This window comes from Pararge aegeria, chromosome 13 (assembly GCF_905163445.1).
Source record: "Pararge aegeria chromosome 13, ilParAegt1.1, whole genome shotgun sequence".
Classification (NCBI taxonomy): Eukaryota; Metazoa; Arthropoda; class Insecta; order Lepidoptera; family Nymphalidae; genus Pararge; species Pararge aegeria.
In genome coordinates this window covers 11,470,484-11,486,656 of record NC_053192.1, presented here as the reverse complement: position 1 = coordinate 11,486,656, position 16,173 = coordinate 11,470,484, and the positions used below count along the sequence as shown (strand labels likewise).

The following is a 16,173-nucleotide window of genomic DNA, read 5'->3' as shown; positions in this document are numbered from 1 at the left end:
CCTACGTATACTTATTCGATTACGTAAGTTTCCACTACGATTTATATGAACGTACCGATCGACGTCTGGGCATAGTTATTTTGTAGGGATGTCTAAATCCCTACAAAATATCGACTCCACTAGTCTAATAATATCACCAGGACACTTTGCTGACGGGGCTGGGAAGCGATCTCAAAGCATCTTTGGGACCCAGCATCCTTGTTTGTTGAGTTATGTGCCCCACCCATTTGAAGTTTAACTTCGCCGCTAGTTACATTCCACGGACCTCCTCATTGCTTATTTAGATACTCTAAATCGAAATAAGGATATATGACGATCGAAACTTATTTAAAGAATTATGTAATATTATAATTGAGAAGGCGGCTTATGTACGGTAAGAATATCTCTTTTCTTACTTAGGTACTTACGTACGATACGTACGATATACTTATGTACGATCTTACACCGCGAGGGCATCACCAAGCAACAATTCATTTCCGAAGGACAGTTAATTATTATTACTGTCGCAATAATAACTGGTTGAAAACAGTTCCAGTACTAAAACCTACAACTAAAACTCAGTAAAAAAATCATAACTCTTGTGTTTGGTAGAGGTAGATAAGTATCCGCTATTATGCAAGCGGCGTTAAATGATGGGAAGGTTATTACAGAATAAAACAGCGATGTTAGTAGGTCAACAATAATATAATGGTTCGGTACATAATTTATAAAAAGATATTTCTAAACTGAGCCCTCCTATGTGTTAGATTTCTTGTAAACCCGATATCGGAGTAACGCAAATCTGTCAATTTAGTATGGACTTCTATAGAGTTATAAATACAACTTCTGGCTGTCCTTACTAAATTACTGTTTTACGTTAACTCCAATGTAACATTACCTTACTTCAAAACTTACACTATAAGGAGTACAGTTGTGTCACTGTGAGGCACTCAAAGCTTTCTTGATTTCTCTGCCCAATGCCATACCTAAAGGTGGTGGCACAGCATTTCCAATCTGAAAAAAAATGGTTATTTCAATTAAAGAATGAAAATGTGTCCTTTGGCCTGCATTTGGAAACCATTAAACTACACCATTTAAATCATTATGCTTAATGTGCTCAATGTTGGTACTAAACATTTCTTGATAGGAAACCCAATAGCAGATTGATTGGTCCGACCCGGACCAGGACCTTGTGATCTGCTGCTGTGCTGTTAATCATGCTAAACTAGTGGACTAACAAGGTAATAATGATGTTTATATTAGTGCAACCTTAATATAACGTACAATATAACGACTTGCTGGATTTAACATATTCTTCATTCTTCGTATTTTCCATAAGAATCAATGTAAATTATCGCTATAAATTACGAACAACCTCTTTGTAACGAATTTTCAACGATAAAAAAAGTGTAAATACTGATAATAAACTAGCTGACCCCAGCGCCATCTATCGGGCTGATTTGTGAATCTAAACCATTCAGGGTGCCACCCAAACGCATACCGAAAAATTCATTCAAATCGGTCCAGCTGTCTAGGAGGAGTTCAGTGACATACACACGCACACAAGAAATATATATATAAAGATTTTGTCAATAAACCTTGTCATCAAAAACAATTTTGTGGTGAATTAAACAAACTAACCTAACCTCAATGTAAGAAACCTTGATATAACGAATATTTACTTCATCAATAGCCTCTAACAGTCCACTTTTGTACTAAAGGCTTTTACCAATGGGAGGGTTTGCCCATAATCTACTACATCCCTTTCGATTTGTTTGTTATATCGGGGTTGCACTGTAGTCACCTGTCTGTGTTTATCCTGCACGGAGCCGGCGAAGAGGTACGTGTCGCGGAAGCCCTGCGAGCGAGCGCACTCTCGCACCGACACCACGCGGTGTTGCGCTGGGTGCAGAACACGGCCCTGCTTACCCATCGGCTCGGGGTCGGTCACCGTCGTGCTAAAGTAGCCGTCCCATGAGATGCGACCTGCACAGCACATATGACCTTGGTTTAATACGCATGATGACTTATTTTGATAAACTACCGATGTTTGGAAGTATCTACTATATCAAAAAAATATCTTATTTTTGCTGAAATCAAATATTTTTTATTGAATTGCAAATAAAAAAAATATTTCCCGTATGTAGCAAGCAACATATTTATTTATCTAGTAGATGTGCCTAGCAGCTTCGCCCGCGTAAATTACGGTATGCAGCGTACTCTAAAGACACCTACCTCAATAAATCAGATACCAAACGTGAAGTGACATTAAGTTAATTACTTAAAACGCTCATACACCAATCCGCACTGGGCCAGCTTGGTGGACCACGGCCTTAACCCCTTCTCATTGTGGGAGGAGAACCGTGCCCTGTAGTGGGCCGGTAATGGGTATATATGATGATGATGATGATGATGATGACGATAATAATGCTAAATTATGAAAATTAAGCTTAATTTGCTATACTCCGCGAAAAGCAGGAGAATCTGAATTGTGTAATTTATAGGATCTTCGGCAATGTACCCTCTACGCACGTTTGGCACCGAAACCGGAGCATCCTCAGGAGATGTTGACTTTACATTGACTTTACAATCTTAACAATTATTTTTTGTAAAGTACATTGCTGAAGATCTGTTTGGTGTGGAGTATAAGGATTGAAGGGATTATGAATTAAACCATGGGGATTCTCCTGCTTTTCGCGGAGTATATCAAATTAAGCTTAATTTTCATAATATATTATGGATTTCCGCAAAATAACGCCTGCTTCTATCCAACAATACTAAATCCAATAAATCGACATTATTAACATTAAAGTTAAAAAGATTAATCGATTATATTTCTGATCATTTCCAAACGACGATGATTCAAGTGCTAAATGATGATGATGATATACGTCAATGGAGATCAGTTACCGTATAGGCCGGCCCAGTTGTTATGTCGGTTGGCTGTGTGCGGCAGGCACCAGGGGATAAGCGTGTTTTCTTGCTTGTCGTGTGGGGAGCACGTGCCGCCCGCCGCGCATGCGCACACGCCGCGTAGGGCGCCCCGCGACGACCGACCGTTCTTCTTATCCTCATACCGATATTGCAGCACCTGCCGGGTTAATAAACTAGACTTGTTAAACTGCTGAGTGCTAAATGTTAATAATCTATGTTGTACATCACAGCAACCAAATCCTTAACCGTATTTCTGACTAAATGGTCGTCTGTTTAAGACGATTAAGAAAAAGCTTTTCAGCTGTTAATAAGGATGACTGTTATGTTTTTAAAACACCTTCGCAAATAAAGCATTATTTTAGGACAAATTTGATTAATTTTAACTATCCAGTTCCTGAGATACTGAACTCAACCAAACAAACTAATTCTTCAGGTTTTTAATATGAGAATTGGTACATGTATGTACATTATACACGTATTTATGTATATATATATATATATATATATATATATATATAGCGCCATCTGTCAGGCTGATTTGTGAATCTAAACCATACAGGGTGCCACCCAAACGCATACCAAAAAATTCATTCAAATCGGTCCAGCCATTTAGGAGGAGCTCAGTGACATGCACACGCACATTATTATTACTTTAGGTTTCATACTGAACTGACAAATGTTTGTTTGGGATGAACATAGATAATTATGGTGATAATGACTTAAGTATCTAATGATAAACCTACCTTGCACTTAGTTCCATCGGAGAGCATAACTGATATATTGGGTAGGTCCCTCCAATCGGAGCCGGGCGTATTGGGTATCCGAGTGATGCGCGCCTGTATTAGAGGCGCCATGTTCTTACATATATGGTCTCGCAACTTAGCACTCTCGTCACGGCTTCGGACCATACGCTGGAAGTACGTCTCGGGCATGGATCCGTACTCTATCTCGATTTTGTTAGCACCGTTGCATATTTGCGGCAAATCGCTCATCGCATCTTGGATGGTACAGGTCCGCCGCGGGGCGGATTCGTCCCATTGAATGTTACTCAGGAACCGCTTCCCGTCGATAGTGGTGGTTAGCGAACAGGCGCGTCTGCTGAACACGTGCGTCGGCTCGGGGTACGAGGGCAGCCTATAGCCCGGCGCCGCCGCTAGGATGATAAGCCGCCGCCTCGTTTGCGGGACGCCGTAGTTCCCGGCCTGCAGAACTCCAAACGTGCACTGATACCCCATATCCAACAGGGTCCGCAAAGTGAGCTTCAAAACCATGCCCTTCTTGAAAGCGACGAAATTCCGGACGTTCTCGAGTATGAAGTACTTCGGCCGGTAATAATCGCAAAAGGACAGATACGACGCCACTAATGAGTTCTTGAAGTTTGAGTACTCTCTGGAGTTAAACCGGTTCATCCCGGAGAAGCCCTGGCAGGGAGGGCCGCCGCACAGAAGCTCGACTTCGCCCTGGCGCGGTAGGCGCAGGCCCCGAGCGCTGTGCGAAGCCCCGCCGAGGGCGTCCTTTAGAAGCTCGTTGCAGTCTTCATTAAACACAATGCAGTTCTTATTGTTCAGTGAGTAAGCATGAGCCGCGGCCTCCAAGTTCTCCACGGCCCACTTGCACTCAGCCACGCCGGCGCGATGTAGACCCTCCGACAGGCCGCCGCATCCAGCAAACACGTCTAGAGTTCTCAGAGGCCTTACATGGACTTCCCGAGTTTTAGCGATGGTCGGTTCCGAAGTTTTACTCGATTTTCCTTTCCCCTTGCCTTTATCTTTTCCTCTGTCACCGCGGCCAACGTGCTTCGCGTGCTGAGGGACGTCGTTAAACTGACCCGAAGCTTTGTCAAAAGTTTGCCTGAAATATATTCTATTGGGATCTGACTCCAGCCATTCATGTATGGAGTCCTGCTGTGGAATGTTTTCCACATAGAATAACTGACACAGCCCCACAACGTTTGAAAATGATATTTCTTTGATTTCTTCGCTCCAATAGACAACATTGAGATCTTCGTGATGCGGGAACCTGCTGGTTGTATTCTCAGGCCTGTACAGTATGTTGACTCTGAGGTAGATGTCTTGTGGCACCACAAGTGGCCCATCGCCAGCCGCGGCCACGGCAGCGATGTGCCCCACGCAGAAGGGCTCGCCTGTATCCACATTGGACCCGCGCAAATTATTATCGCTCTTCCTGTAATACTCCGGATATACGTCCTCATCAACTTTTTCCAACTTCACCCTCCCATTACTAGTGTTTGGATTGATATGGCTATTTTTTAATTTGAAAGTACCCGGTTTAAGAAAAACTCCGCAACCTTTCTTATAATCATTATCTCGCCATCTTACACTGGTCCATTCGGTTCTATTGGCTTCCGAAACTACGTCCGACTTTTCTAAAACTTTTCCGAAAACTTTGGGTATGTCCATGGCATCACGTCTAGTTTTACGCTCACAAGAAGGGCAAAATCTATGTTTCCTCAATACATTTGGACATTCCGGGTCGACTGGTATATCTTCAAAACGTGCTGTAAACCTCTCATAGTATTTCTGATAGAAGTATGTTTTGCCATCGTCTTCGAAAAATTCTTCATCTACTGCCTTACCCCCTAATTTAAACCAATCTTTAGGTGGTTCTCGTTTTTCAACACACGCTTTCCTCAAAATAGATGAAAGCGGAGCACCATGGCAACATCTATCCCCCAAAAAGACTTCCCTAGCATCGCCGACCTCACCTAATACGGTATCCGAAGCTCTAATGAAAACTTCACCATGAAAGTAGCCACTTTTATTATTATTAATATCTTTCCACATATAGGTCACTCTAGAAACCAGGGCGGGAATATTTGATTGTGAAGTTTCTACCATTACAAAGTCTCCCAATTTTAACTCTGCACCATCAATTTCCACTCTTTCATAATACACTTTCGTAGCATCAACTTTGACTGGTTCCCCTATCCAATTAATTTTCTTACAATTGGCACCTGTCACCTTAACTGGTAAAGCATCATCGATTTTATCGAACTGGCGCTTATCCGCTGTTTGTTGATAATCTTCCTCTTCATCTAGTTCAGAGTCCTCTGCCTGCTCCACTGCCATGTTTGGACATAGTCTCCTGACGCAGGCCTTCTTAGTGCGGCCGTGACCACCAAACTTAAGCATCGCACGACACGCATTGCACTCTCCACAATCTGGCAGTTGGCAAGCTTCACACACACCACATCTCTTCCTTCTCAATGTATGTTCATGATTTGTCTTATCCAATTGGTTAGTGAAAAAGCTTTCAAATGTTTTTTGTACTAGAGGAGTAGTAGTGGCTTTAGTCCATGACTTTTTATCAACCTTCTTGTAAACAATTTTAGTGCGGAATTTTCTTTTCCCAAATTTAATCCCCATTAATTTTATTAGTTCTCTGATACAAGGTAATGTTATTAATGGTTCGTTGTCTTCATCTGCCTCTAGACTTACTACTTGGTCACACACAAACTGAGCGTGCTTGTGGAGCATTTCTTCAGACATTATTTTATTATCTAGATCTGGAATTGTTTGCCCTCTGATGATTTCCAGTAAATCTTCATAAGTAGGAAGAAGATAATGATACTCCTCTATATACTCTACTACTACTTTACTCAGCCATATTTTTTCATACAGGTTATTCATAAGGGGTGTATACTCTGCACTGGGCTTAAGTAAATTATATTCACCAAATTCAGTAGACAAGGTGATACAGTTCTTAACACCACCATCAAACCCATGAATAAACCTTAAGATAAAAAGAAACTCATTATTATTAGGATTACATAAATTGTCTTATTATAAATATTTCTTACCATTCTATAATAGGGCCAACATCTTTTACTGGTATAGATTCCTCATCAATTTCAGAAGAGTCAGAGCAAATGGACTTAAGATATCCTGACATATAAATCCGAACATCACTTTCAACAAGGCCTCCATCAATTGGACACAAGTGGCCATGTTCATCAAATATTGAAAACCCAGTTATGTTTGTTTGTGGTCTCTCCATTATATCTCCATTGTCACCTTAAATAATAATTCAGTAAGTCTGTAGTGAGTTCTAATTTTCTCTGATTCAACTATATAAAGAAAAACAAACATTAACCAAAGTGTGAAATTCAAATGGGAAGTTGTTATAAATTCATATGAATGAATGATTCAATGAGATACCAGAGTTAACTAGGTTTGTAAAGTAAGTTGCAACAAAATTTAAAGAAATAATTTAATTCTAGCATTTTGTCAACCAAACAAGGGGGTAATTGAGTGAACTTAAATTTTTTTTTTCATTTCACTGGTTTGGCCTTGTTGGCTTTGGCCATGGCATTATTTTTGAGGGCTTGTAGTATTATACAAAAAAGTACTTTGGTCACAACATAGGGCCTTATGGAAAATTTAAGTCTAAATGTATAGGTCAAGTCGTTTTGAGTTTATCCATTACATTCAAACATACAAACTCAAAGGTCTCCTCTTTATAATATTGGTATAGATAAATATCTTAAACCAAAAGCCAAAAAGAAAATTATCCATGCCTACTAATGAAAAGTTAAATTGCAAATTTTAATTTTTTCTTTATCTAGAAAGGCTAGATAACTTCATTCCACAACATTTTATATTCATTGGAACTTGTACATTTCATCCATATCTTTTATAATAAGAAAATAATAATGTTTTTTTTCTGGTTATATTTAATCATGTGTTGTTTAGTTACACACATTCATTTCAATTCATTTAGTTGTAATATTCATTGTTACTAACTTACCAGAAGCTAGTACTAACTTTTCATTAGTTAATGCTATAAACTCTTCTACTGCATTCTGGGGATGACCTTGATAGTAGATGATATCTGAGTTATTCAAATATTGTCTACAAATTTTACATTTCTCCAGATCTGGAAGATTATTTTTTGTTTCTAAATCTTTCTCTGTTTGCAAACTATCTTTTTCAGAATTTCCATTTCCCTTTAATTCATTATCTTTATTGTGACTTATTCTTTTGTCAGAATCGTTTTCAGTAATTAAATTATTGTCACCATTAGCCCTATTCTTATTCATGTCAGAAGTATTATTATTACATATTTCATTCTTTCTGTGGATTTCATTTTCAACTGATGAAACTATAGATTCTAAAGAATTATCTTCTTTCCTTTCATTCAAAGATATATTTTCATTGCAAATATTTATTTTGCTAATAGTTGGTTTTGTTGAATCAACTATGTCTAGTTTGATTTTTTTCTGTAATCAAAATAATACTTTTACATGGATATTTTTTGATTGATTGCATAGAATAGGTGAAACTCTTATAATGCCTTAACTTGCCCTACCCTTCAAGTTTATATAACTTGTACCGGAGGTTTTTTAATTATATTATCATCATCTGCAAGCTTAGTGCATACTCTGTGCAGCATCAGTTATGATATAGGGATATATAGTTTCAAATAATGATTATAGTAGTTACATAAGTTATTGGGTTGTGTGCTGGGACCATATTTAGTGCGAAAATATAAATGTTCCTGTAATCCACCCTTTAGAATTTGTTTGTTTTCCAGGATGAAAAGTAGCCAATGTTACTTTCCACCCTTTCAACTAACTATTCCAAAAATCAAGTCAATTGGTGGCTTAATTAGGGTGTGAAGTAAAGACAAACAAAAACACTTTTATGTTTAAAATATAAGTACATGAGAATATTATGTTGTAGGGAAAAAATACTTACGTTTTCATTGACTTCATGATTATTCACTGGACTCCTGCTACGTTTAGTAGGGAACATACTGGTGATTTTCAATTGCTTATTTTTGGTGGAGAGTCGTGGTGATCTGAAAGAGACTTTGTATATTATTATTTACCCAGCTGCACCACTAGGGTGGTACACCAGGTACTATAACAGTTGTACTGGAAATGCAATGTAACATTGTGCACCAATTCAGCTATCCAACCATGCATATGTCTACAGGGTTGGGAGTAAGAATTTATTTCAAAAAGTGATATGAAGCGTTTAATTTTTAAGTGAAGATATAGCTTAAGGAGCATCCGGCTATGTTTTCTTCAGTTTTTCCTTAGACTAGGGTGTGTTGAAAACCAATACGGTTATACTATAAAACATACTTATAAAGGGCATTATATTATTTATTCAGGTATATTTTACAATCAAAACAAATAAAATTTATGTTAAATGTTTTTGACTTACTGTCGAAGTGGTGAAACTGATGAATCAATAGAAGTATGATCGTTGTCATGTGAAGAACTACCATTGTTACGAAGAAAATCATTTTCTAAAGAAGCCGGCATAGTTACATGCACTCTGCAGTTCACCAAGGACACGTTAGAACTTTAAACAGCCCTCAAGTTGGTACGTACAAACACATAATATATTCAGTAATACACGGATATGTAAAAGCAATTGATGTACATTTATTACAATAACCATTCTATTGATTAGACTAAAATTTGTAATTTACTATTGCAAACCACGAAGTTGTTATTTTTCGCGCGCAAATAAAATCAATGTATACTTTTTAATTACTACACCTGTCATCTGTGGAGTTTGGGTTCAAAGCATTTCGAGCTTAAGGATTTAAAAACAAATAATATTAAAGTATCGTTCATATCCTCTTTTGCCATAAACAAGAATTTATTTGAAGATCCTCTTTAGAACTGCACAAACGCCTGGAACCGTAGTCAGTTTTATCACAATAAAAAAATCGACCATGTAGGTACGAGCATATTTGAGTGCACCCACGGTTCTATACTCTAGAAAAAAAAATGAGTAATCCTACCTATAATAGTTAAACAATATTAATATGCTTACTATAAATAATATGGCACTACAAAAAATACTTTCGAATAATGCCTAGAAAATGTAGGTATAAGTGCAGTGTCGGACCAGTGATTACTACAAACTACATATCTCATAGACATATATTAAATCAATGCAGTTGGAGAACTTATATTTGCTGTTTTTTTTTCGGTACAGATGTTCAGAGATTTATCTGTACAAATAAACCGAATCTAAAAATCATTTCCCATATAATTATAGGTCTCAAATAGTGTGGGAAACGTCAACGTCAGTCTAAAGGGGCAGGGTTAAAAAGCGCAGATAAGAAAAAAAGAAAGATAAGCGCAGTGGTCTTTTAATGTGAACTAAATAAAGAATAGTTATAAAAATACCTTAACTTTATTTATTTATATCGGTATGTTGACGTACGATTTTGACTAAATTTAAGAGTGGTCCAGTTAGTTTTATTATTGCATTTCTCCGACTTAGTCTTCATTTCTTCATCCTTAGGCAAACTGCACCTCGTCCTCATCATCATCAGTAACAACCCATGATCGGCCCACTAGAGGGTACGAGTCCCCAGAAGGGTTTAAGCCATAGTCCACCAAATCCGCATTGGTAGACTTCAGGCAATGTGGGACAAAAGAAAATCGTATTATTGTAATTCTGATTAAATTTTAATTATTATTCTGTGGCCTTCTGTCTGTTCCGTCATTTCGTCGACAATGGACATTTCTATTTATTTACTGTGTCTTCTTTAGCTTTGTTTTATGGAGGGTAGAGGTACTTTGTTTACATTAAAAACCTTGAATCAATATTATTTTGCAAAATAAATAAAAACAGAAACTTAATTACAGAAAACTTCCTTTACATTTAATTTTAGCACTTCTAAAAGAAGCTGGAAAGCTGATCAGCGGGTCAGAGTTAAAAAATTCCTTAAATGTATGAAAAAAAATTATAAAAATGATTAAGTCTTGCCTATGCACACCAAGGTTCAGAAAAATACCAAAAATATTTTTTAATTTTGCGACATACAATTGCCCTGATATAGATACTAACTATTATTGTGATGAGAAAAATACTTTGGAAATATCACAGAATATTCATAGCAGGAAAGGTGTAGGTGATATTACAAAAATGCATGAATTGTATAATTTATTTAAAACAACTCCAACTTCTGATAAGGCATATGACCATATTAAAGAACATTTGTACAAAGAACTAGCCAGTTTGCCTAATAGAACTCATCCCCTTGTTAAGACTTATGATGGGAGTCCAAGAATTATAGCTGAAGTTAATAAAAAGAAAGATTTCGGGAATTATAAACCATTAGAGTTCAGTGAGATCACCCAGTTGTTAAACTTAATGAGAACTGATAAGCTAGGCCACACTTGCGGCAATAAAAGTTACTATTATTTTGGTGAGTTGGCAGAATTGGAAGAGGCATTAATAAAATACACAGTGTCTGTACTGTTAAAAGAAAACTTCAAATTAGTATCAGTACCTGATATATTATCAAGCAATATTCTACAAAGCTGTGGTATGCCGATAAATACTGATCGAACTCAGGTAAATTTTTATGTTGTGTGTTAATTTTAATATTATTGGCTCTAAGGACAAGGTTTATTGTCACTCAATAGTTTGCAACTTCTTTGGTTGGCATACCCATCACAGACTAGCAAGTATAGTAGAAGTCCCAATCCCAATCATTAGTCACTCTAGTCAGTACACTCGTGGAGTATAGCAGGCCTTAGGTTGCAATCTCTGCTGCTGCTGAAGAACCATGGTGTTGTACCTATGGTGTGCTTTACAATGTACACTTCTTTTTTGGAGGTCTTTTCTGTATATTATATCTATTGATCTATTTTGTGGATATGAAAGAGAAACATTAATTGCTGCAAAAAAATTACAACAATAGCTCTAAATTCATAAACATATAAAAAATATGCTATGTACTAATAAGTAATGAATTTTAGATTTATTCATTAGATCCAGTACATCATGGTCCTGACTTGTATCTCTCAGGCACAGCAGAAATGTCTTTGGCTGGGCTTTTAAAAAATTCTGTTCATGCTATGACCAATTTGCCCCTGAAACTTGCAGCGGTCAGTAGGTGCTATCGTGCTGAGACATCAAATGTGGTAGAAGAAAGAGGCACATACAGGTAATAGTAAACATTACAGTTGACGACACACTGAAACTTATTGATGTTTATTGTATGTGGACCATCTTGGATAACTTAATAAATACAACATTGTTAAAGACACAGAATTATTGATGTCATTTTGTATTTTTATATTTCAGAGTTCATCAATTCACTAAAGTAGAAATGTTTGCTGCCACTACAAAAGAGCAGTCTGATGAAATGTTAGAGTATTTAAGAAAGACCCAAGAAAATCTATTTTCACCATTAGGTTTACATATGAAAGTCTTAGACATGCCTCCTCATGAACTTGGGGCTCCAGCCTATAGGTATGTTTATATATTTACAAATAAATGATATGAATTTTTAGCTTTTAAACTGCATCTGAAAATTTCAGAATGGGCAGAAAATTATTATATGCATTTTAAAAGGTATAAATTTGATATTTTCCTCCAACTGTAGGTAAAAAAAAATACATATATTAAAAACTATAATTTACATTGAATTTAATTCTCTGCTTTCAATATACCTGTTCCTTAAATGCTAAGTTCCATATACAATATCACACCTGTTATAAAAAAATTCTGTCTGCTTCTTCTGCCTGCCTGGATGGAACCAATTTTGATGGGACTTTTTCAGGCAGTCTACCTGCCTGATTAAACATTAATTAAAATAGGATGCTAGTACAGAAATTCACCTCTAAAGGGTAAAAGATGGCATGACAGACCAACATTTTTTATGGTTAGGGACCTTGGTAATTTAATATTAGGCAAGGAATAAGTTTATATGGGACACATTTACTTTTTTAAATTTATACATTATTTTACCTTACATGTCCTACACATATGTTGGGTAAAATGATCTCTAATGGGCATATTTTTATTCAATTCAATAAACTTGGATAGTCCCTTATGTACTTTACACCATTGACTGTATAAAACAAAGACCATAATATTAAGGTTCACAAAAAAATATAGGTACTTAATAAAATATTTTTAATGTTTTATTTTAGAAAATACGATATTGAAGCTTGGATGCCTGGACGTAACAATTATGGTGAAATCTCTAGTTGTAGCAACTGTACTGACTACCAATCAAGAAGACTTAACATAAAATATTCTGAGGGCAATTTAGAAAAATATGTGCACACACTAAATGGCACAGCTTGTGCCATTCCGAGAATGCTGATTGCATTGTTAGAAACACATCAAGATCCAAGAGGAAAAATAAATATACCAAATATTTTGCAGCCCTTTATCAGTGGCAAACAATTAATTGGTAAAAATTCAATTGTACCCAAATTAAAATTGTTAAAAATAAAAAAATCTAACAATTAAAAACGTTAATAGAAAGAAAAGTTAGTTATTTATATGTTGATTTTACTTATTTTATGTTAAACTTGTGTCTATTCAAATAGAAATATAAAAATATATTTTTTTTTTATCTACACTTACTTTAGTCTACAAGTAATAATTTAAAGAACCATCATGGGAACAATTTCATTAAAACAGGTTTTAATGGAGATATTTTATTAAATTGATTATTAAGTGAACACAATATTTATACTATTGTTTTTTATTAAAAGATTTGTTTTGTTTTGAAACTTTTTTCATTTTGGCTTTAAATTGATCAATATTAATTGGCAACCCTTCTGCATGTTTAGGTGCAGTGGCCGCTTTTTCCTCAGGGGGTACAAAGTCCTTTTTCCTTTCTTCCTCTCTAGCTTTCTTAACTTGCATTTGTTTTTCATCTTTGCCATATAGACGTTTTGCTTTCTTTTGTTCATCTTTAAGAAAATATTCACCTGTAGCCAACTCTCTATCAATTTTACTTTCAGATTGAGGTGGTGGGAATGGTGTGTATGGTTTCTTTTTAATTTTATTTTTAGGTTGTTTCCTAGGGACATTTTTACTTTTGAATTTTGGTAGAAATCTGTCCCAGCTTTCATTTTTGAGTCTTGAATCCTTCATCAACTCTCTTTTAATCATGAGGCTTTTAATATTGTACATTGGATGTATATTTTTCATAGTATCTTCACATATTCGTCTCACCTGTACTAATCCCTTGTATGGTCCAACAGCTGACACTGTATTGCCTTGTACTAGAACATAGCATTCGGTAAGTAGTTCAATTGATTTAAGTGTAACACCATTTGGACCTATTAGACGTTGGCGCCTTTTAAGGAAGGTTTCTTTCTTTCTGACAAATGAATTAATTTTTATTATATCACTACCTATTTCATCGTCTAAGACCCTAACTGCTTGTTCAAATGGAACACTTCGTGAAAGCAATTTCATGAAATCCCTGGCCTTAATAATGATATAAGGGTCCCAAGTTTTTCTTGTTGTTTTGACTGTTAAACTTCCCTCTATAAGATCCAAGTCAGCAATTAGGTGATGTTCTTTTAACACCTTTTGGACCAAAGGCCAGCACTCTTTTAAATATTGTTCGCGATATTTCGGAAATAAAGTAGCAAATTTACTTTCTTCTAAAAGACCATGTGGATTGTCCTCTGCCGTAAACTTAGGTGTTTTAATCGCCCAAGCATTTTCAACTGGGCCAATTTCTTGTTGCTCTTCATCATTTGTAAGATTTTCCATAGTGGAACTTCAATTGCCGAAAACAATTTTAATTACAAATTGAAATATTAATTTCTGTTTATTTCTTGGTTAATCCTTGTTTTCTTACTTTGACAGCTATGCTATGACAGCTATGAAGGGTAGAGGTAAGGAGAGTCATCTTATATGGGAGAAAAGTTGAAAAAGTGTCCAGTTGTTGCGCTAAATAACAGTTCAAAAATCCTCCACAATGGCGCTGGTGGATGCACAGGGTATGGTATGAATGTAGCAATCGTAGATGAATTGAAGTATGCCGAGTTAAAAAATTTAGTGTCATTATCGACTTAAGTAGTTAATTATTGAGAATTTCAACAACTTACGTTGTACAAAATATTGTGGTAAATATAACCTTACAGATTTATTATAACCAAACGTGCGTTTAGAGTGATTTTATTTCGTAAACAGTAAATAGTACGGTATTTATATTTGGCGCTTCTTTTAAGAGTTACCCTGATGCAAATGTGGCGCCATCCTAATTTAATACATTTTGACGACACTTTTTCATATACACAGATGACTCTCCTTACCTCTACCCTCCATAATGACAGCTGTAGATCGTACCACGACCACAGAAGTAGTAAATCCAATCTAGTAGAGTAGTAGAGTTAAAGGATTACTTTTACCACCTTTTCAATGACTACCTCAGCCGTAGACAGAGCAGTAAATAGACAAATGGATAGCATCCGTCGCATTCACACAAGTAAGAGAACAACTTATGTATACGTCTTGTAAATAAACGAGATAAAGCGATAGGGTCTTTTGTCTCATACCGCGTGCCGGTTTTTTCATGGATTAGCAAAGCACTTTGCGAAACAAGTTTGACAGTTAGCCATCGTTTTTTTAGTAAGAGATACTTTTATTAGTAAGAAATTCAAGATAAACGGATTGTGAGCACAAAAATACAGACCTAACTAATTTGACATTGTTAATAACCAGCTTCCGTGAAGAATTTCTGCGAAAACATGGTTCGGTGCAGTGTTTTAGGATGTAAAAGTGATAGTGAACGTAAATTTACGGATTTGTCGTTCCATTCGTAAGTACAATACTTTTGATTTGGTAAAAGTATAAATAATTATCGTTTATTATATTTCTATAACATACAACTCAATTTGCAATAGAAAATAGATCGTTTATAAGGTTTTATGCTAATTTTAATCATACATAACCTAAAGTATAACAGAGTGCAGTGTTGCCTACATTCAACATGAAAATTGCCCAAACTGCGCAGTTTAATTTATTCAAATTATTGAATTTCAAGTTTTATGTGTCAATAATCATAAATTTAATTCCATGGATGTACGATACGATGTTGATGAATTAGAGAAAAAATGTATTTGGTGGAACTGTAAGAAAAAAACTTGTTGACTCCAACAAATATGCAAGCACTACGTTGTAAAGTCTAAAGCTAATTTTTTTTATACTCCGAAATCCGAAATCCGAAAATATTTCCGAATCCATCGAAGATAGTCTTTGACCATTTTCATGTACAGAAAAGTATACTTAAAACTATACTATGCGGAGAAACGAATCTCCCAACTATTATTAAAAATTATGTTTAAAATATTTTGTTCCAGTTTTCCTACGGTCCATAATTTGTTGTTGCTATGGGTTGAATCCACAGGTCGCACTAATTGGACACCCAAAAAGAGTTCAAAGATTTGCAGCAAACATATATTATTCATAAAAATATGGTCATTAAAAAGAACAAGCTAACGGTTCT

General features: G+C 35.9%; 3 protein-coding genes across 8 annotated transcripts; 1 reads left to right on the top strand and 2 right to left on the bottom strand.

The window, feature by feature from the left end:
• Nucleotides 1-665: 665 nt before the first annotated feature.
• On the bottom strand, nt 666-9,451 carry LOC120628646 (DNA (cytosine-5)-methyltransferase PliMCI-like). Of its 2 annotated transcripts, none has more exons than XM_039897184.1 (8): nt 9,105-9,451; nt 8,631-8,733; nt 7,681-8,152; nt 6,734-6,947; nt 3,657-6,666; nt 2,890-3,070; nt 1,784-1,965; nt 666-993 (listed from the first exon to the last, which is right to left on the bottom strand). In XM_039897184.1, exons 1-8 carry the CDS (start codon nt 9,203-9,205, stop codon nt 916-918), a joined length of 4,341 nt encoding a protein of 1,446 aa, XP_039753118.1. In that variant the 5' UTR covers nt 9,206-9,451; the 3' UTR covers nt 666-915. The 2 variants fall into 2 exon arrangements, with proteins under 2 accessions (XP_039753118.1, XP_039753119.1); XM_039897185.1 differs by having other exon boundaries at nt 8,631-8,743; nt 9,105-9,244.
• Nucleotides 9,452-9,654: 203 nt separating this feature from the next.
• Nucleotides 9,655-13,257, top strand: LOC120628837 (serine--tRNA ligase, mitochondrial). 5 transcript variants are annotated; one of them, XM_039897463.1, is made up of 5 exons: nt 9,655-9,776; nt 10,576-11,261; nt 11,669-11,856; nt 11,997-12,164; nt 12,848-13,257. In XM_039897463.1, the coding sequence occupies exons 2-5, from the start codon at nt 10,656-10,658 to the stop codon at nt 13,170-13,172; spliced, it is 1,287 nt and encodes a 428-aa protein (XP_039753397.1). In that variant the 5' UTR covers nt 9,655-9,776; nt 10,576-10,655; the 3' UTR covers nt 13,173-13,257. The 5 variants fall into 5 exon arrangements, with proteins under 5 accessions (XP_039753397.1, XP_039753398.1, XP_039753396.1 ...); XM_039897464.1 differs by lacking the exon at nt 9,655-9,776 and adding an exon at nt 10,046-10,107; XM_039897462.1 differs by lacking the exon at nt 9,655-9,776 and adding an exon at nt 10,137-10,475.
• A 90-nt stretch (nt 13,258-13,347) lies between these two features.
• LOC120628838 (KRR1 small subunit processome component homolog) lies at nt 13,348-14,541 on the bottom strand. The gene has a single exon (XM_039897465.1). The coding sequence runs from the start codon at nt 14,433-14,435 to the stop codon at nt 13,401-13,403; it is 1,035 nt and encodes a 344-aa protein (XP_039753399.1). The 5' UTR covers nt 14,436-14,541; the 3' UTR covers nt 13,348-13,400.
• Between the last annotated feature and the right edge of the window lie 1,632 nt (nt 14,542-16,173).

What these genes read in the sequence shown, in the direction of transcription:
- LOC120628838 (XM_039897465.1), bottom strand. Translation starts at nt 14,435, where the DNA reads ATGGAAAATCTTACAAATGATGAAGAGCAACAAGAAATTGGCCCAGTT.
- LOC120628646 (XM_039897184.1), bottom strand. Translation starts at nt 9,205, where the DNA reads ATGCCGGCTTCTTTAGAAAATGATTTTCTTCGTAACAATGGTAGTTCT. An exon ending in GTTGGCCCTATTATAGAATG is followed by an intron (nt 6,667 to 6,733) that starts GTAAGAAATATT and finishes TTTTATCTTAAG; the next exon opens with GTTTATTCATGGGTTTGATG. An exon ending in CAACTGGGCCGGCCTATACG is followed by an intron (nt 1,966 to 2,889) that starts GTAACTGATCTC and finishes TGTGCTGTGCAG; the next exon opens with GTCGCATCTCATGGGACGGC.
- LOC120628837 (XM_039897463.1), top strand. Translation starts at nt 10,656, where the DNA reads ATGATTAAGTCTTGCCTATGCACACCAAGGTTCAGAAAAATACCAAAA. An exon ending in TAAATACTGATCGAACTCAG is followed by an intron (nt 11,262 to 11,668) that starts GTAAATTTTTAT and finishes AATGAATTTTAG; the next exon opens with ATTTATTCATTAGATCCAGT. An exon ending in CTTGGGGCTCCAGCCTATAG is followed by an intron (nt 12,165 to 12,847) that starts GTATGTTTATAT and finishes GTTTTATTTTAG; the next exon opens with AAAATACGATATTGAAGCTT.